The sequence below is a fragment of the Jatropha curcas genome, chromosome 5 (genome assembly GCF_041381405.1).
Source record: "Jatropha curcas cultivar XTBG-Jc1 chromosome 5, XTBG_Jcur_1.0, whole genome shotgun sequence".
Taxonomy (NCBI): domain Eukaryota; kingdom Viridiplantae; phylum Streptophyta; class Magnoliopsida; order Malpighiales; family Euphorbiaceae; genus Jatropha; species Jatropha curcas.
The window spans coordinates 19,629,248-19,649,804 of record NC_143155.1 but is presented as its reverse complement, the minus strand read 5'-3'; the positions used below and the strand labels follow the sequence as shown (position 1 = coordinate 19,649,804).

Here is a 20,557-nt window from a genome sequence, read left to right as displayed (position 1 = left end):
TATATATATATATATATATATATATATATATATATATATATAGGCAGCAGAAAAAATTAGGGCTCTGATGCCATGAAGGAAATCATTCATGTGATTTTCATTAACTTTGATTCTTTATATAATAATATGTAACCTTATAATCTCGGGAACTAACTACAGCTATACAATTGAGCTATTTAAAATAATAAGATAAACATCAATCTATTTACGTACTTTAACATTCAGCTATGCAATTTTTCTTTCCTTCCAAACAACAGTCATCATGCGAATGATACTTAGCTTAATTTTGCACTTATAAGCCCTTCAACGCATCCAACCAACGCAAAAGCTGCTAGAAAAAAGACCCCAATACTAAAAGCTCGGAGCATAATCCACTTGATTGTCCAAGCTTCAATATTTCTCTGCCTACAATACATCTCCACAGGAAAATATATTGTTAAAGGCCAAAAATTTAAGGCTCCTAACAATCCTATCACCTGGTTGAAGTAAGGAAAGATCATTGAAATCGCAGTTGTTGACATTGCGTATATTGTTCTGAAACACATCCTGAAGAGGTTTAATTTGAAAGCTGGCAACAACAGGAGTTTCAAGCTGAAATTCCTGTTGATAAATATGTTGTCTGGGTATCTCTCTGCAAACCATTTTTCAATCGTTGCAAATACTGGCTGAGTGTAAACCTGCCAAAGACAATAACAATGGCTGAACATATATAAAATAAGATTATAGTAATATATATATATATATATATATATTAGGAATACCTGATAGCCTCCTACTAGATGAAGCACTATGCAAGCATTAGCAAAGTCAATAAGCCAATATGGTTCATAAAACCCAAATCCTGTCAATAGATTTCCAGGTGTATCTTCTCCAAAAGCTGCATATCCAAAACCTCCACAACACAGATAGAAAAATGTTGTCACAGCGATTGCTATTGTAGAGGCCTTCCTCATTGTCTCATTCTCCGGCGGAGGTGATTTCAAGGTATCCTTTCAGGTTTTTCAAATTCAAATATTGCCCGTTACATTATAATCGAATGTGATGTAATGTAATCAACTAATATTTTTACAAAAAATACCTGTATCTCAAAAATAATTAAGGCATATGGATATGCAAACGCAATATCCCCTAGCGCTTGAGATATCTTCCATAATTTAGTCAATGCACTAGAGGCAGAGACTCCTGTAATGCTACCCTTAACATATCCATTCTCTGTCATTTACATAGAGAAAATGAAATTTCTTTCATATTAGTTGATATTGATTTGATAATACAAATTATAAAATTTAAATAAATGGTTGATGAGTTTTAACTTTACCTATAACATTTGCAAAGCCAAGTGCAAATCCTATGGAGGAGTATGCAAAGGACATGACAGCAGCAACAAATGAAAGCCACTGCATGTTATGGAAGTCTGGTATTTGAGACATTATAATTTGAACAGCTCCAAATATTAGCATATAGAAAGTGTCTGAATATTCACAGCTAGCCTCATGCCCTTCTTTGTGGTAGCAATTTGATTTCTGAATTGCCCTTCATCCACATAAAAGAAGAATAAGAAAAATAAAGCAGCATTATATCAATTCTTCAGAAATACTAACTGCCAGTTTTATACTGTTTAATTTTAATGGTTTGGTTCGGTTTTATACCAAATTGTTGACTTAAAAAGATAACACTTTCAATGAATGAAATTATAAAATGAAAGAAATTTAGTCATTATGTTTAATTTTGTATAGCACTAAAATGAAAACTGAATCGCATCAAACCGCTTTATAGCAGCTTGAATTAGTGATTAGATGATTTGAATTAATTTTAGCAAGTTGCATAGAGGGCCCTAACAAGGAGCAGTTCATCAATTAACATACCTCATGCTGATAGCAGATGTAATATTATAAGCAATTCCTACTCCATATAAGTTTATTTCCACAAATAGTCCACACAACCAAGAAGCCTTTTTTCCTGAATCATCAAAATCAACTTATTGCACACCAAATAATCAGAAAACAGAGATGTTCTTTAATTTAATTTAAATCACCTCAAAATTGCATTTTGATAATAATTATATTGTAGATAGGGATTAATCCTTATTGTGACAACTTCTAAATCCTTTCTGGCCTTATTTTGGCCTAGGGTGCAACTAACATTCAAATGCCTTTGGACAATTCAATTATGTTATTTCCAAGAAATATCTTACCAGCCTTTCTCATGATGTCATATATAAAAAGAACAAATAAACCATTCTGAGGAAATAAAAAATTGACTTGTCTAGACTCAGTTTACAAATACATTCAGTCAAAATTATTTTTTGTTAAAATAAAAGTATTTTTGACCATTCACTAAAAAAAATTCAATTTGATTAAATCTGATTTCCTATAAACTATATTTCAATTAGTTCCAATAATTAAGTGTCAATTTTAGTTTTAATTAGTTCCACACACTTTTCTCCTTAAATTTCTAATGTAAATAATAAATAGAAAAAGGAAATAATATAATTTTGATATATAATAGTGATTTCCATTATAATATATGAGTGGGCCACTTAGTGGCGTCACTCAATAATTAACATTTAAATAAAAGTTAATGATTGTTGCTTTGACAAAAAAAAAAAAAAAAAGCGTTAATTTTTAATAATTAAAGTTTAATATCTTTATATGAAATTATATAGGTGTAATCAATCTACAGGGGGAAGAGAGATTGGAAGTAATATCGATCCGAGTCAACTCATGCAATTGCCAATCACCAGGCTAGCCCTGAATCCCAATCACCTAAATTTGTCAATTATCATATAATTAAAATTACCTAATTCTTTAAATAATTTTTAGAGCAATTTTTTAATAATTTATGTAATTTATAATTCTTCAGTATCAAATTCATAGTCTATATACTTGTTATCTTTAGTTTTTCCGTATTATCTTAAGTTAATTGATATAAATTGCGTATAAAATAATTAATATTTTTTAGAAAAAAAAAAAAAGAATAAAGAAAATAAAGTTTAATTTATACCATACCTAAACTTGCATCAACAGCAGTAAGGTAAGAGGGATTTCTTGCAGGACCAAATTCAGGATGAGGAGAGCGATAGCAATTGGAAAGAAGGTACACATTGAAAAGGGTGATAAAAGCAAAACACACCATAGTTAATGGACCTGCGATCCACCCCAACTGAGCCATGCTCCATGCCAATGACAGTACGCCCGACCCTATCACTCCCGTTGTTATATGTGCCACTGCCGTCCATACCGTCCCTGCATAAAATTTATTTCTTCATAGTCAATGCGGTTATATAATTCTCAAATATATATATATAGAAATGTGGAAATAGGAAAATCATAAAATTTTCAATATCACTCTTAATAAAATTTGAAATATCCTATAATAACATTAGTCATAGCTAATTAGAATTTTACATTTTATTAATTGAATGGATAAAGTTTATTAAATTATTTTAAAATAAATATATATAGATAATTAAGCATAAAAATAAAAAAAATAAATATCACTTATTAAAATAAATGTTGTGATTTTTATAGATATATTCAATTTAATAATCGAAATTAAAACCTCGGTTATTTTAGCAAAAAGGTTCAAAATCTTTTGACTTAGTGAATTAAAAATAAATTAAACCTAGGTTATATTAATCGATGAAATTTTTAATAAAAAAGATAATAATAAATTTAAAACTAAATTGCACTAAATTAAACTTGAAACTTTATATCCTCAAACTCTCAAATTAACTAAGTCAAATTAATAATAAAGAACAATTATTTTTTTAATCCATAATATGGGAACAATTATTGGCGGGTTGCTTGAAAAATTATATCGCTTTAAAAATAATTAATGTTAAGTCCAAACCCTTACAAATTACAACTGAATAAAACTTCAAATAAAATAAAAAACTTCAAATCCTTCTTCTAATTTTTCTTCCCGTTGACAAAGAATGAGTATATGAAAAAAATTACTTATTAAATGTTAAATAAGTTTTAAATATTAAAATTTCCTGCCAAGTAACTTCCTGACAATCAAAAGATTACCCTGATTTCTACAGAATTCTATTTAAAACAAAAACTATCTGGAAGTTTAAAAGAATAAAGATCTCTTTCTTATTAAAAACTAACAATTCAACTTAACAATCAATGCCGGTAAATACATGTCAAAAAAAAATAATAATAATACCGGTAAATAAATAAATATCTATAAATGTGAAAATAGGGGAATGATGTGATTTTCAATTTCGCTCTTAATGAAATTTGAAATATCTAAAATAACTTCAGTTATAGCAAATTAGAAAATTACATTTTATTAGTTGATTGAATATAATTTATAATAATTATTTTTAAATAAATACAAATAGATAATTAAGAATTTTAAATTTTAAATTTTAACTTTTTTCAATTTATTTTTTAATAAATATATACGATAATGAGACATTTGAAAATTTTTATGTTTTATTTTTAAATATTTTGATTTTATTTTTATTATAATTTAAAATATCTTATTTATGAGAGAGATAAAAAAGAAAAATATATTATTTTTTTCTTTATGTCTGTATAATTTGATTTGATATATTTTTAAAAAAATAAATTTTCAAATAGAATATACATAATATTTTATTTAGGAGAGAGATAAAAAAGAAAAAACTATGTATATTTATTTGGAGATGATATAATGTTTTTTTTATATAATGTTTTTTTATTAATTAACATATAAATAATTAAGAATTTCAAAATTTTAAGTTTTATCTTTTTAAAATTTATTTTTAATCAATATATATGATAACAAGACATTTGAAATTTTTTATTTTTTATTTTTTAAATCTTTGATTTCATTTTGAATATAATTTAAAGTATTTTATTTAGGAGAAAGATAAGAAAGAAAAAAAGTATATTCTTTTTTCTTTGTGTTTGTATGATTTGATTGGATGCATTTTTTAAAAAATAAATTTCAAATAGAATATATATAATATTTTATTTAGAAAAGATATAAAAAAAGAAAAAAGTATATTCTCTCTAGCCCATTTTGTTTGGTTATTATTCTTTTTTTGGACGTTTCAAAATGTTTGCAAGATTTTTAAATTTATATATTTAAACAATTACTTTTCTCATAATGACCTTTATGATTGTTGATTAAATGAAGGACTTTTATGAATATCTTAGTGAATTAGGGGTTAAAAAGGCAAAATAATTTTTATTAATTAAATTCTTAATATGTGTGTTTTGTCAAACAATGCAAACAAAATGGGAAAGAAGGAATTTTTTTTATGGCTGTAAGGAAAATTGAAGGTTTATTTGGAGATGATAAAACTTTTACGTAATCTTTTTCAGTAATTAATTAATTTATTTATTTATTTTAAATTTATAACTTAGAACAATAAAGAAAAAAAATACTTGAATTAACTCATTAACTGACCAATATTGAATCCCAATATGATTTGCTTTGTAATTTCCATTTAATAACTTGGCTTTGGTCTCTTTTTTTTTTTCCTTTGTCCATCAACTTTAAATTTCATTAAATTATGACTTTTCCAGTTGGAGAATATCAGACGTTGATTTTTGAAATTCAAATTGGCAATTTTTAATATAATTTATTTCTTATTACATGTTGAGTCATGAAACGGGTTTTATTCTTAATATTAAATTTTTTATTTTCTTTTTTCGCTACTGAATTAATTTTTAATTGATATCACTTTAATTTAGTAAGAGATTTATATCTTTCTTGCTTGATGAATAAGTATTTTTAATTTTTTTAAATATTTTTTCTTTTATATTTTAAATTTATTTGACTTGAAAGATTGGAAATAAACTAGAACTATATAATTATGTGTTTGGTCACTTTTTGGAGTTTCAAGAATTTGTGTGTATGTGCATGTATTCCTTTCTCTAATTCACTGGATAAGTAATATAATCAAAGTGATCACCATTATCAATTCACATAATCTTCTCGTTTCTTTTTTTTACCTAGTAGTAAAAAATGATTTATTATTATTTTTCATTATATTTATATATAGATATTGATTTGGGGTTCGAGGTCGGAGTTAGAGATTGAGTGATTGCTTAATTTTCCTTTTGGTATCTATTAAGGTTTAAAGAATCAGTATTTATAAATTAAGAACCGAAAGATTAGTTCAGGAATAATGTTGAAGTTTATTTTGAGACTACTTTCATCATTATATAAAAATAAATTAAGTACATAAGAAGTAATATTACAAATAGTTTGTATAGTAAAGTCTGATAAAAATTAACAAATTATATTTATTTTAATCTAAAAAAACTTATATTTTAATATTATATAGATAAAAAAATTAAAAGGGTATAAAAATTGAGTATATAATGATCGAAATAAAAAATGCTAGTATAGGGTGAGCATTCAGTCGACTGAATTTCTAACGTTGACCTAATAATTCAAAATTTTTAGAAATATAAATCAATCAAAATCAAGTAGTGTATAAAAATAAATTGAATAAAACAGAATTTAATATTTAAAACTTAATAGAAAATAACTGAACAGAAAAAAAAAATTTAATTTCTCCATTATGTACTGAAATTTAAACCGACTATATAACAAATTGGTACGATTCAGAGATGAAAAAATAAAAAATGTTTTTGACCTTCAATTAATGTTTTTTTTATATAATACAAAAATAATATTACAGACTAATTGTCACGCATAATATCCCATTGCGAACATTACTCAGATTTTGAAATTAATATTTTATTTTCCAACATTATATGATATAACCATCAACTAAAAATCTCCATATCTATAGCAATTTTGAATGATTAACAACTAACAACTTCTGCATTTAAGGGTCAGTAAATATTACGTTCCAATTTAAAATCAAACCGAACTGAAATTTAAATGTTCAAACTGAATTTTCTATCGTATTAAACGGATTCAATTCTATCAATTCTTCTTAAAAAAAAAGTTTTATGGGTTGGTTTGATTTAGTTATAAAAGTCTAAATTATCTTTTATAAAATAAGTCAAACTACCTTGAAGTTTCAGTTGAAGCCGAAATAAACCAAGAACTAAACTTATCATGAGCAAGTTAACCGAACCAAATCGAATAATATCATTTGATTTTCAGTTTAATTCAGTCGGTTTGTTTAACCCTGTCTACATCTACAATAATTTTAACATAACTAATAACATCTGCAATATCCATAAATGAAAATAATAAATTAAATTATAATGAAAAATGTATTATAAATAAGAACAATAATAGAACTCTATTATCGTTGACTTGCAAATTATTTAATTCTGCAGTATATAAATGTTATTTGATTGCAATCGAAAAAATAAAAATGCATAGGAAGAAAGAACAGCCATATTATTTGTAGCAAAAAAAAAAAAAAAACCTATAAAATTAGTTACGTAATAACTAGAATTAAAATCTAAAGAACTTCAAAATTTATTACATAATAAAAATTAATATTGAAAAAATAGAATTAATAATAATAATAATAAGTAATATAGTGATAAAATAATGAAAAGAGATTTTCATTTATAATCTGATCAAGGACCAAATTCTGTCTGACAGAAAATCGAAATCTTTTTTTTGTTTTTTTGGTATAGACTGTGTAGTAAAAAAAAGTGATATAGTATAAAAGTTATAACTTGAGTGAATCTTTACTGTTATTTTCTTGCATAAATATTTTTATCTTAAATAATTAAATAAATACAGGAGAGGAGACCAAGAGAAGGAACAAGAATCTAAGAAAATTATAAGATCAAGTGTATATATCAGAAATTCAGAACCATAACTTGTAATCCAATCGGAAAATAACATCAAGTGTATAAAGAAAGATAAATTAATTCCCAACTTAAGATTTCCTTCCAATTTCTTTGCATACTTGTTTTCAGAAACTGAATCTTTTTTCTTTCAAGTTCTTTTGAATAGTTAAACAGAGCCAAAAGAAGAAGAAGAAGACCCAGATGAAGAATTAAAGGAAGGAAGAGAAATCGGATACTAACCAGTCCTTTTGAGAGTAGTTTCTGTTGCTTGATCATACAACAATGGTGTCTCTTGTGGTTCTCCAGCGTCTTCTCCCATAGCCTTCAACCACTTTTCTTGACTTCTTGTTTAGAAAGAGGGAGAGAGAGAGAGAGGGAGAGGGAGAGATTGAGAGATTTTGATTCCAATTCTTTTTTCTTGTAAAGGCTATTAACTTCCACGTCTGGACTTAAAATAGTTTCAACTTGAAACAGTGAGCTATAGTTTCAATTCATTTCATTTTCTAATTGTTTTTTCAAAGCTGTGTTTGTCAGTCAGAAACAACGACGGACCCAGCGGGTCTGGAAGGGGCTGTGCCCCTCAGATTTTTTGAAATTTTTGAGTTGAAAAATTTTTGGAAAAAGAATATTTTACTTTTACTCCCAATAATTAGTAAAATTATCTTTTGACCTTTTCTAACTATTTGGGCCAGATCCGTTACTCCCAACAATTAGGGGCAGTCATCAAACGGTATAAATCGTCCAAATCAATTTAAATCAATCCAAATTAATTTAAAACTGCAATTTTAAATGATTGGTGGTTTGATTTGACTTTGTAAAGTTTAAAATTTGAGGTTTTGGTTTGATTTACAGTTTTAGAGTCAAAATCGTCTAAATCAAACCAAACCGTTATATATATATATATTAAATTCAATTTTTTTAAATGAAAATTTTCTTTATATTGATTAGTTTATATTGTATAGCAAATTATGAGATTAATTATATTGGATAATAACTAAACAATAATTTCTTATTAATTAAATAAATTATAGATTATTTTATAAAATATCAAATGTTAAAGATTCATGTAAAATTAGGTTAATAAATATATACACAAACTATATGCGCATAAAATTATACTTTTTTATAATTTTTAGTAATAGATGTACTTAAATCCAAATTTAAATTCTATATTTATAATTTACTTAATTATAACCTTACTGAATATATAATATTTTTTTATACTACATTAAGAATATATATATATATATATATATATATATATATATATATAATTAATTGAAAACTTTTAATAGTTATTCAAAATCATGTGTATTTTCCTTTGAAAAAAAAAATCATGTATATTTTGTGGCATAATTTTTATTAATTCATTTTCATATTTAGTATGATACTAGTTTTTTTTTTTTTTCCACTAAATGAATGAGGAAGTTTGATTTCTATTATTCCAAACAGCACAAATCGCCAAACCAAATCAAATCGCCATCAAATATTTGGTTTGATTTGAAATTTTTTATTGATTGGTTTGACTTTATTTTTTTTGAAACTGCTATTTTAAATTTGGTTCGATTATTATATTTAAACCATTCAAACCGACCCACTAACGTTCCTACTAACAAAATTTTTCTTTGAAGGGAAACACTTGATGTGCTACCGCTAGATGTAAAACTAGGTATATCTACAACGTTCCTAACAGTCAAAACTCAAATCAAAAGAACTTCCTTCACCCAAACAGGTCAAAGGCAGTTGTCAACGTCTTTTCGGTAGTTGTGCTTTTGACAGACAGAGAGAGAGAGAGAGACAGCCTCCAGGGTGATAATAGTATGCGCTGGGCCTGGGCCTGAAGCAAGTTGATTTTTGTAGTTTGAACCAAGGTTAAATAAGTAAATTTAAATCTTATACTTTTCACATAAAATTTTATAGCACCTTGAAATGTCACTTTTATCTATTGAATATTTCTACTTATAAAATTGCATATATTTTAATTGATTTATTAAACACCTTAACTTATAAAATTAGATCGATTAAATACTTATTGGATTATTGAAAAATGTGAAAATTATTATTTCAAAACTTGTACTAATCACATACTAAATTACTGTTTTACATGTAAAAGCCAAAAATTTTAAAAATTTATTATTTTTAACATGACGAGATGTGAAATTATTAAAAAAGAGAAGTTCAAGATGATACAAAGTTCATTTTAAAATTCAAAATACCACAAGATTTTTTTTTTTTTAATAAACTTGAGGGGTTAAATTATATATTCAGCCAATGAACAATAAGACATGATATAGAAGGTTATGATGATCTCAATGTATTGTTTGAGTATGAGTGAGTATAGACATGGCAAAATGTATAAATGAAAATCCAACTTTAGTGGCATTTGCAATATTTATATTCTATTAAAACCTTCTTCAACTTATACATTAAAAACGTGAAAATCATTATTTAAAAATTCATATATATATATATATATATATATATATATATATATATATATATATATATATTACTTAGTGAATGCAACACACAGTTGAAATATCTAAATTTATATTCATTGGTTGAAACTTTACAAATTGAAGTATTCTGTAAATATGATTTTATAAATTAAACTGTTTAATAAGTCTAAGTTAAAAATTAGAGATTTCATTAGACTTTTCTTATAAAATTGATGCTGTCATTCATATATTAAGCATTCATATATGTAACTTTATATACAAAATTATAGGTGAGTTAAAATATGATGTGGAGCTCAAAAAATTTATTTAAGATTGATTTGTTAAAATTTCAAGCAATGTTACTCATAATTATTAGCAATACATAATAATTTACTAATAATAGAAATTATGTAGAGAATCTCAATTACTTAAAACTGTGGTTCATGTACACAATTGCAAACCTCCCTATACAAACCCAAAACTTATAAATAATTTACTAATGAATATAGTAAATTCAATTTGGTAAATTGCCCTTTTTTTTTCTTGGGAAGATTAAGGGGAGCTTTGAAAATCTAGAGGCTATAAGGAATATAGGAGTGAAAGGTCTGCCTTTATCCCCCTATATTTATAATTGTAATCTGCTCCTCATGCTTTTTATATGATGACACGTGTACAACATTATTTCAATACTACAAATGATGCAGTTTGTAAAAAATGCATATGTATGATAAATATTTGTATCATATGTAAATATATCAATACAGACATTTTATACATGTTTCGAAAATGCATAAATATTTAGCCGCGGCAACGTAGATTGTTTATCTTAATTTTGCACTGATAATGCCTTGAATCCAATCAAGCCTAAAATTGTGACAAGCAGACAAACAACACTAAATGTTCTAAGGACAATCCATTTTCTTGTCCAAGGCCCAATTTTCTTCTGCACAAAGTACATTTCCACCGGAAAATATATAGCCAACGGCCAAAAGTTCAATGCTCCTAAAACTCCTAAGACTTGGTTGAAGTAAGGGAAGACCATTGCAATAGCAGTAGTTGATGCCACGTAAGCTGTTCTGAAACATACCCTTAAAAGATTCACTTGAAGAGGGGGAAACAATGGAAGTTTAAAGGTATAGAATTCATTCACAAACCCACTTCTTGGATACTTGTTGGAAAACCATCCTTCTACAAATGAAAACACTGGCTGGCTATATATCTGAAAAATTTACGAACATAATAAAATTTCAAAACTATAAGCAGAACTATTGAGAGCTTCTTTGGTACAAATGAATTTTTTCAAATTATATATATTTTATTCACAAATTTTACATTCTCATGCTTTTATAAATGGACATTAATTTAAAATTCAAAATATTTTTAATTTTATAAAATTAATTGTATTTGCACCAAATATGAGATGGCAATGTTTGGACTAAGAATTTTGCAATCCAATGAATAGTTTTATCAAAATTCACTCCTTGGCTGGCTCACCAAATTGGTGAAAATAACTGTGGCTGAGAGGACTCAAATTCGAGAACTCCCACATAAGTGAGAAAACCAACAGGAGTACCACTTGGTAATTTATGGCATGTTTTAAAAGTTTTTAATTAAAACATAGTATTAAATTTATAGTAAATCACATCTTAATAAACTCTAATGAATATTTAAACATAAAACTATTTTTTAAAAAATGATTTAAACAGTATGGAAATATAACAATATTTATGAGGATTAAAATATGGACAACCACATTAAAACTTTAATTTCACAAAGTAAAATAGGAAATCCAAGAGTTTGATATGAAGTAGAGTACCTGATATCCTCCTACCAAATGAATAAGAACACAAGCATTTGCAAAGTCAATGAGCCAATAAGGCTCAAAAAACCCAAATCCTGTTAATAAATTTCCAGGTGTTTTATCACCAAAAGCTGCATATCCAAAGCATCCACAGCAGAGGTAAAAGAAAGTGGTAATGAAAATTGCAACCATTGATCCTTTCTTCATTGTCTTATTCTCTGCAGGAGGTGACTTCAGTGTGTCCTTCATTTAATTAAAAGTTTATTTCTCACTTTCAGTGTCTTTAGCTAAACCTCAAAAAATTTAATCTGCCATATTTGAATTATAAAATTCAACAGAAGCCAAACCTGAATTTCTAGAAGAATGAGTATGGATAGGCAAAAGCAATATCCCCTAGTGCTAAAAAGGCTAGCCATAGTTTATCAGCAACATTGGCAGCTGGCACTCCTGTAATGCTCCCCTTGATCCTTCCATTTTCTACAATTTGTAAGGTATTCGATAAATACTCGATTACTGAACTATTAATTATTTTTATTTTTTTAGTCTACCAAGATAAAATAAGAGAAAAATGTCTGAGATAATTTGGCTATATCTTACATAGACGCTTATGTGGGTGGAGGGTGTTAAATGGATTTTTGATATTAGGTCTAGATTTAATTATACACAATACGGGATGGAAACAAATGATTCGTATATCCAACCCCAACTAATTTAGAATTAAGGCTTAGTTATTGTGGTTTTTGTAAATTTCTAATAAGACTTATTTGATTCATCTTGAAATTAAAATGAGAACAGAAATAGATGCTTAAATTCAAAAAACCTTATTTCAAAGAAAAATAAGAGGCCAAATTGGAAAATTCATACCTAATACTTTTGCAAAGCCAAGTCCAAAACCTATAAAAGAGTAAGCAAAGGACATGATAGCTGCAACTACTGAGAGCCATTCTATGCTGTGAATATCTGGTATTTGTGAAACTATTATCTGAACAAGTCCAAATACAAGCATAAAGAAATTATCTCCATATGCACATGCTGTTAAGAATTAATCTCAAATAATTCCACAATAACCTAGATCATGCACACCACTAGATTCAACAAAATAGATTGAATAAGAAAAGGTTGCGTACCTGACATCGTTGTTCGTCGATCTTGATGTGTAGAATTAGGTTTGCAACCTTCCAGAGAATTGAAGAATCGATTTTGCGGAAGCAGTACGAAAGGAACGTAAAACTGAATCGTATTCAACTCCTCTGGGGACCACGACCTTTATATACCTGTAGGGTTAGTACAATTCCTATTTCGGTCCTTTAACGAAATAGGAATTATATAATGGTCTCTACACTTAATATCTATAATTAGTTGATACCTCAATAGTCAATTATTCACAATCAAGACCACATTTGAAATTGACTTTACAATTGGACTGCTGTACATATTTAATTTTACATATTAAGCCCACAATAGAAAATTAAATCCAACAATCTCCCACTTGGGCGAACATATGTTAAATAAAATACATACACCAAAATGAGCTCAACAAACGCAGTCATACAAGGTATCCAAAAACAATCTCGTCCATTAGTTATATTGATAAAGAGCTGAAGAAACATTCGCCATAGATCTCATGACTAAGTTCATCATCAACTACATTACCAATACCCCTAAATGACATAGATTCATTATAGAAGTGTAGCATGAAAACTACATGTAATGTGATCATCATGTCTGTTTTCAACTGGTCACCAACAAAAGTGAGATCAAGCAAAACAATAATAATAATACAGAGTGTAACCATCAACCAAAATGAGTACTCAACAAAATTTCATAATAAAACATATCCAAAATAAAATAGAGCATTCAAAAACATAATGTATGCATAAAGAGCAAACTCCCACTAAAACTAGACAGTCTCAAACAAAACGATACCCATATGAGCGGTGTGCTCATGGAAAACTTTCGGTATCACTGCCTTTGTAAGCGGATCCGCAATCATAGAGTTTGTTCCAATATGCTCTAAGGATATCTGTCCACTCTGTACCCTCTCCTTCACAGCCAAGAACTTAATCTCAATGTGTTTTGATCGAGAAGAGCTCCTGTTGTTGTTGGAGAATAAAACGGCTGACTTGCTGTCACAATACAACTTCAGTGGTCTTTCTATTCCACCTACTACACGCAGCCCAGTGACAAGGTTTCTCAGCCAAATAGCTTGATTGGATGCCTCATAAGATGCTACAAATTCAGCTTCCATGGTGGAGGTTGCCACTAGAGTTTGTTTCACACTCTTCCAAGAAATAGCACCGCCAGCCAATAGAAAAACGTAGCCAGATGTGGATTTTCTACTATCTTGGCATCCAGCGAAATCAGAATCAGTATACCCAATGATCTCAAGCTGATCTGATCTCCTATATGTGAGCATATGTCCCTTAGTCCTCTGAAGATATCTCATGACTCTTTTGGCTGCTTTCCAATGATCCATTCCTGGATTGCTGAGATATCTACCTAACATGCCAACTATAAAAGAAATGTCTGGACGAGTACAAACTTGAACATACATAAGACTTCCTACAGCTGACGCATAAGGAACCTTTTGCATTTCCTGAATTTCAAGTTCACTCTTTGGACATTGTTGATTACTAAATTTATCACCTTTTGCAATAGGGGTATCCAATGGTCTAGAATTCTGCATACTAAATCTCTTGAGCACTTTATCAATATAGCTCTTTTGTGATAATCCAAGAATACCTCGAGAACGGTCTCGATGTATCTGAATCCCTAAAACAAAAGAAGCTTCACCTAAATCTTTCATCTCAAAATGCTTTGAAAGAAAAACTTTGGTTTCATGTAGCAAGACTTTACAATTAGTAGCAAGAAGTATGTCATCCACATATAAGACCAAAAAGATAAACCTACTCCCACTGAACTTATGGTATACACAATTTTCAACAGTATTTGCCTCAAAGCCAAACGAGACAATTACTTGGTTGAATTTAAAGTACCATTGATGAGAAGCTTGCTTGAGTCCATAAATGGATTTCTTTAATTTGCATACCAGATGTTTTGGATCTCCAATTATAAAACTTTCTGGTTGCACCATATATATTGTTTCATCAATGTCGCCATTGAGAAACGCAGTCTTAACATCCATTTGATGAAGCTCAAGATCAAGATTTGCAACTAAGGCCATGATTGTCCTAAAAGAATCCTTCGAAGAAACTGGAGAGAAGGTTTCTTTATAGTCAATCCCTTCCTTTTGAGTAAAGCCTTTTGCTACAAGACGTGCTTTATATCTCTCCACATTACCTTGAGAATCCCTTTTGGTTTTAAATATCCATTTGCAACCAATGGGTTTCTTTCCTTCAGGTAATTGAACAAGATCCCAAACTTGATTGTCTTGCATAGACTTATACTCTTCGTTCATTGCCTCAATCCACTTATGAGAGTCAGAACTCTGCATGGCATGATAGAAACTAACTGGATCATCATCTATCATGTCTACAGTATCCTCATGTTCCTGAAGAAACACTATATAATCATCTGGAATAGCACTTCTTCTCTCCCTAGTAGATCTCCTCAAAGGCATTTGAACAGACTCTAATTCTTGAGGTTGTTGAATTTGTTCTTGAGGAAGAATAGCATTGTCTTGAATTGGATCTTGAATAGTGACAGGAGCAACTGGAGTCTGTACGCTATCAGAAACAACAAAAGGAATGAGAACCGAATCATCCTTACTTGGTTCCTCTTCAAAGACAATGTTTCTTTCTTTATTTCTCCCTCCAAAATCAACATCCTCAAAAAATGTTGCAATTCTCGTTTCAAAAAAAGTTCTGGAAGTAGGATTATAAAACTTGTAACCCCTAGACCGCTCAGAATATCCAACAAAGTAGCTGCTGATAGTTTTGGAGTCCAGTTTTGTTTCATTCGGCTTGTAAGGCCTAGCTTCAGCTGGACATCCCCAAACATGAAGATGCTTTAGACTAGGCTTACGTCCAGTCCAAAGTTCATAAGGTGTTTTAGCAACTGCTTTAGATGGAATCCTATTGAGAAGATAAGCTGCTGTCTTTAACGCTTCACCCCACAGAGACTCTGGTAAAGTAGAATGACTAATCATACTCCTTACCATATCCATAAGAGTCCTATTACGTCTCTCAGATACACCATTCATGCTGGGAGTACCAGGCATTGTATATTGAAGGACAATTCCACATTCCTGTAGGAAAAGCGCAAAAGGTCCTGGACGTTGTTCGCCTGAACCGTCATATTTACCATAATATTCACCACCACGGTCAGATCGAACAGATTTAATCTTCTTTCCTAGTTGATTTTCAACTTCGGCTTTATAAGATTTAAACACGTCCAAAGACTCAGATTTTTCATGAATGAGATATAAGTAACCATAACGAGAATAGTCATCAATGAATGATATAAAATATCTTTGGCCATTTCTAGTTGCAATATGGAATGGACCGCAAATATCTGTATGAATCAGTTCTAAAACATTGGATGACCGAATGGCACCTAGTCTCTTTTGTTTAGTCTGTTTTCCTTTAATACACTCAATACAAGAATCCAAACCTGTGTAATCAAGTGTATCTAAGATACCATCAGAAACAAGACGCTCAATTCTCGATTTGGATAAATGACCCAAACGTCTATGCCAAAGTACAGCTGAGTTATCAATATTCAACTTTCTTTTGGTACCTCTTGTAGTAACATGCAGGGATTCATGATAACTAGTATCAATGTCTAACATATATAGATTATCACATTCATTCAAGCAACCAGTACCCAAAACTTTTGAATTCATAGATAAAGTGAATACACTGTCTCCAAAAGAACAATGAAAACCAGATTTGTCCAAAAAGGAAACAGAAATCAAATTCCTTCTAAAAGAGGGAATAACAAAAGTATCTATAAGATCCAAAAATAACCAGTACTTAAACATAATCTAAAATGTCCAATTGCCTCTACTTCAACCGGATCGCCATTTCCTACATAGACGTATCTTTCACCGTCAGTTGGCTTTCTGTAGTTGAGGCAGCCCTGCAATGAAACACTTATATGAGCGGTAGCACCGGAATCCATCCAATAAGTGTTTTTAGGAGCTGAAGTTAAATTAACTTCACAACAGACTAAAACAAGGTACTTACCCCTCTTTGCAAGCCAAATAGCAAATTTAGGACAGTCCTTTCTCAAGTGATCCGTCTTTCCACAAAAGAAGCATTTTGGCACATAAGGCTTCTTTTGTACTGGATCTACAGCAGTAGCAGCAGCAGGTTTCTCAATAGCCTTTTCAACAGTCTTTGCAAAAGGCCTCTTTCTTTTCTTGTTCTTGCCCTTCCCAGCTGAAGAAACAAAATGAGCACTCTCTCTTTTGTTAGAATTCATCTTTTCCTCCTCATCAACACAATGAGAAATGAGCTCGTTAAGAGTCCATTTATTCGGCTGACAATTATAGGAAGTCCTAATTTGTCCATACTGAGAAGGAAGAGAGTTCATAACCATATGGACTAAAAGGTCATCTGGTAAAGCCATACCCAGCGCCTTCAGTCTCTTTGCAATCTGAGACATGCTAAGAATATGCTCCCGAACACCACCATTGCCAGCAAACTTCATGGAGGTTAATTTTCCTAAAAGTGTTCCCACTTCGGCTTTGTCATTCTTGACATAAGCCCTCTCCAGCTCGGCAAGATAGTTTTGAGCATTGTTCTTTTCAGCTGAGACAGAGTCTCGAACATGTTCTGGGACTCCTTTCTGCATGATCATCAGACCTAAGCGATTAGAACGCTCCCACTTCTCATACTGAACCCTTTGAACATCAGTGCTCGTATCAGTAAGAGGAGCAGGTTCGTCCATCCTGAATGCAAGATCCAAATCCATACAGCCCAGAAAGATCATAATGTCTGATTTCCAAGACTCAAAATTTGATCCCTCAAGTTTAGGGACACAATCAGGATTAAATGACATGTTAGCTGACATCGGAGAAAATAAACAAATAGATAAGTATAAGCTCACAATCCACAAATGAAACAATTCACATAAGTAGAGATCAAAAAATGGAAATAAGATACAGACACAACATTAATATTCTCATCTTTGGATGTAAAACATTAACTTGTAATTAGTATCTCAACGCAGCAATCAAATATTGATAACATAGTCCTGACAAATAATAAATCTTCCTTTGGGCCGATATATCATTGTCATGAAAATAATCAAACAATTATCACATACTTATTGCCAACATGTATTCAAAACTCAGCCAGATAGCAACCTTCCTTTGGGCCGATTAACTATCCGCAACGAATTCTAATACACCTGTCTAATATTCTAAAATAAATCAATTCAAGCAATAGAGGTCACTTTGGTGACTTATTGATCAAATCAATTTATTTTAATAAATATCAAACAGAATAGGGACTTAATCACTCCAAATTTTAATCTCAAGTCGACAAATTAATTCATTTAATTGTAATTAAAACAAAACAATTGCAATTAAATGAATTGATTGTCTAAATATTTAATAATCTAAAATTAATTAGCCTAAAAAAAAATTATAATCTAGTCTTTAAGTCACTAAATTAGAGACTAAGTTATAAAATTGGACTAAATAAATTTGAATAAATAAAGTTCGGGGATCTAATTTAATTAAATATATATCCATGGGTCTAGACGAAAGAAAACAGGAAATTAGGGGCCTAATCTGAAGTTACAGAAAATTAGGAGCCTAATCTGAAGTTACAGAAACTTAGGGGCCTAATCCGAAATTACAGAAACTTAAAGCCCTAAACCGAAAGTTTCCAGGGACCTAACTGTAATTTGCCATCCCTAACCCTAAAAACAAAAACGATAACAGGTCCGCCGCAACCAAAAACGATCTGAATTTTTTTTTTTTTTTTTTTTAAACAAAATCCGGCAAAAAAAAAAATAATAAATAAATATATAAAATATCACACGAAAAATTAATCGTCAATGGCGTTTGTTCAAAACCTCTTACTTGTTCTTGGGGAATCCGAAAAACAGTGAGAAAAAAAAATTTTTTTTTTTTTTTTAATTAAACAAAACCCTCAATCCGTAAACAGTAGGGTAAACAAATAAAAACATACGAAAATCAATCTAAAATCTAGCAATTATGCACAAGGCTCTGATACCACTTGTTAAGAATTAATCTCAAATAATTCCACAATAACCTAGATCATGCACACCACTAGATTCAACAAAATAGATTGAATAAGAAAAGGTTGCGTACCTGACATCGTTGTTCGTCGATCTTGATGTGTAGAATTAGGTTTGCAGCCTTCCAGAGAATTGAAGAATCGATTTTGCGGAAGCAGTACGAAAGGAACGTAAAACTGAATCGTATTCAACTCCTCTGGGGACCACGACCTTTATATACCTGTAGGGTTAGTACAATTCCTATTTCGGTCCTTTAACGAAATAGGAATTATATAATGGTCTCTACACTTAATATCTATAATTAGTTGATACCTCAATAGTCAATTATTCACAATCAAGACCACATTTGAAATTGACTTTACAATTGGACTGCTGTATATATTTAATTTTACATATTAAGCCCACAATAGAAAATTAAATCCAACACATGCAGCTTTATGCCCTTCTCTGTGATAGCAATTTGACCTTTGAATTGCTCTACAATAATGAAATAACAAAAGAAATTGTAACATACAAAACCTAATATTAATTAAGTAATTAAGTACTTGGGAGGAAGTAATTAAGTACCTCATGCTGGTTGAAGTAGTAATAACATAAGCAACACTAGTCCCATACATGCTTAAGTATTGAAGCAAGCCACAAAACCATGTCTGCGTCTTACCTGAACTATCACTAAATCAAATTAGCTAGAAACAACACATCACCCTCTAATGATTAAACCAAATTAAAAAGAAAGAAACAGGAAAAACAGAAGAAAATGTTCAATACACTACCAAGGTTCACTCTGACAGCATCCATATAACAGTAGTTTCGCGTTCCGGTTACTGGGTCAGGAGACCTGTAACAATCTGATAAGAGGAATGCAGAAATATAGGTGACAATTGCAAAGCAAAGAAGGGCAATTGGCCCTGCAATCCATCCTAGCTGTGCTGTACTCCATGCCAATGACAGTACTCCAGACCCAATAACAGCAGTTATTATATGTGCTACGCAACTCCATAAGTTTCCTAATATGGGAAAAATAAAAGTTAGAACTTCAATCTGAGATGAATTAATTAACCAAAAAATAAGCAAAGATTTTCTTTACCAGTTCTTGAAGGATGCCCATCATCATCACAAGAACTACTTGTTAGTTCCATAGAGTTTTCAACTGCCATGCTTGTTCAACTGACAGAAGGAAATGAAATATGCTCCGAAGGCTATTATTACCTGTATAGAAAGCTTTAACTCTGAACCATATCCAAATAGCAATAAAGAAATATGTGGAACATCTTTCTTACCAAATAATTTCTTGTTGGTACTTAGGAAATGTTTGAAGGCAGCAGAAGCAATATTAGTGATAGAACGTCCTGACTTTCTGCAGTAGGAGACAATCTTGGCTAGTCAATGCACACTTTAAGCATGTGGCTATCATT

At 29.8% G+C, this 20,557-nt stretch overlaps 3 protein-coding genes across 5 annotated transcripts; all 3 read right to left on the bottom strand.

Annotated features, from left to right (window-relative positions):
- Nucleotides 1-73: 73 nt before the first annotated feature.
- LOC105635701 (putative amino acid permease 7) lies at nucleotides 74-8,274 on the bottom strand. Of its 2 annotated transcripts, none has more exons than XM_089722002.1 (7): nucleotides 7,971-8,274; nucleotides 3,009-3,245; nucleotides 1,866-1,959; nucleotides 1,319-1,533; nucleotides 1,079-1,212; nucleotides 762-989; nucleotides 74-677 (listed from the first exon to the last, which is right to left on the bottom strand). In XM_089722002.1, the coding sequence occupies exons 1-7, from the start codon at nucleotides 8,047-8,049 to the stop codon at nucleotides 276-278; spliced, it is 1,389 nt and encodes a 462-aa protein (XP_089578128.1). In that variant the 5' UTR covers nucleotides 8,050-8,274; the 3' UTR covers nucleotides 74-275. The 2 variants fall into 2 exon arrangements, with proteins under 2 accessions (XP_089578128.1, XP_089578127.1); XM_089722001.1 differs by having other exon boundaries at nucleotides 1,866-1,977; nucleotides 7,971-8,271.
- Nucleotides 8,275-10,846: 2,572 nt separating this feature from the next.
- LOC105639158 (putative amino acid permease 7) lies at nucleotides 10,847-20,490 on the bottom strand. The gene is given in 10 exon segments (XM_089721790.1): nucleotides 10,847-11,021; nucleotides 11,024-11,387; nucleotides 11,985-12,212; nucleotides 12,317-12,336; nucleotides 12,339-12,446; nucleotides 12,834-13,001; nucleotides 19,570-19,619; nucleotides 19,710-19,803; nucleotides 19,916-20,149; nucleotides 20,230-20,490. Coding segments are annotated over 10 exon segments (1,368 nt in total). The 5' UTR covers nucleotides 20,300-20,490; the 3' UTR covers nucleotides 10,847-10,989.
- On the bottom strand, nucleotides 16,752-19,540 carry LOC149496340 (uncharacterized). Of its 2 annotated transcripts, none has more exons than XM_089721788.1 (2): nucleotides 19,216-19,540; nucleotides 16,752-17,938 (listed from the first exon to the last, which is right to left on the bottom strand). In XM_089721788.1, the coding sequence occupies exons 1-2, from the start codon at nucleotides 19,220-19,222 to the stop codon at nucleotides 16,878-16,880; spliced, it is 1,068 nt and encodes a 355-aa protein (XP_089577914.1). In that variant the 5' UTR covers nucleotides 19,223-19,540; the 3' UTR covers nucleotides 16,752-16,877. The 2 variants fall into 2 exon arrangements, with proteins under 2 accessions (XP_089577914.1, XP_089577915.1); XM_089721789.1 differs by lacking the exon at nucleotides 19,216-19,540 and having other exon boundaries at nucleotides 16,871-17,009; nucleotides 17,117-19,208.
- Nucleotides 20,491-20,557: the final 67 nt, after the last annotated feature.

Coding starts and splice junctions, on each gene's coding strand:
- LOC105635701 (XM_089722001.1), bottom strand. CDS start 8,049: ATGGGAGAAGACGCTGGAGAACCACAAGAGACACCATTGTTGTATGAT. Junction 1,978..3,008: donor TGCTGTTGATGCAAGTTTAG/GTATGGTATAAA, acceptor GTGTGCAATAAG/TTGATTTTGATGATTCAGGA. Junction 1,213..1,318: donor TGGCTTTGCAAATGTTATAG/GTAAAGTTAAAA, acceptor TGTAAATGACAG/AGAATGGATATGTTAAGGGT.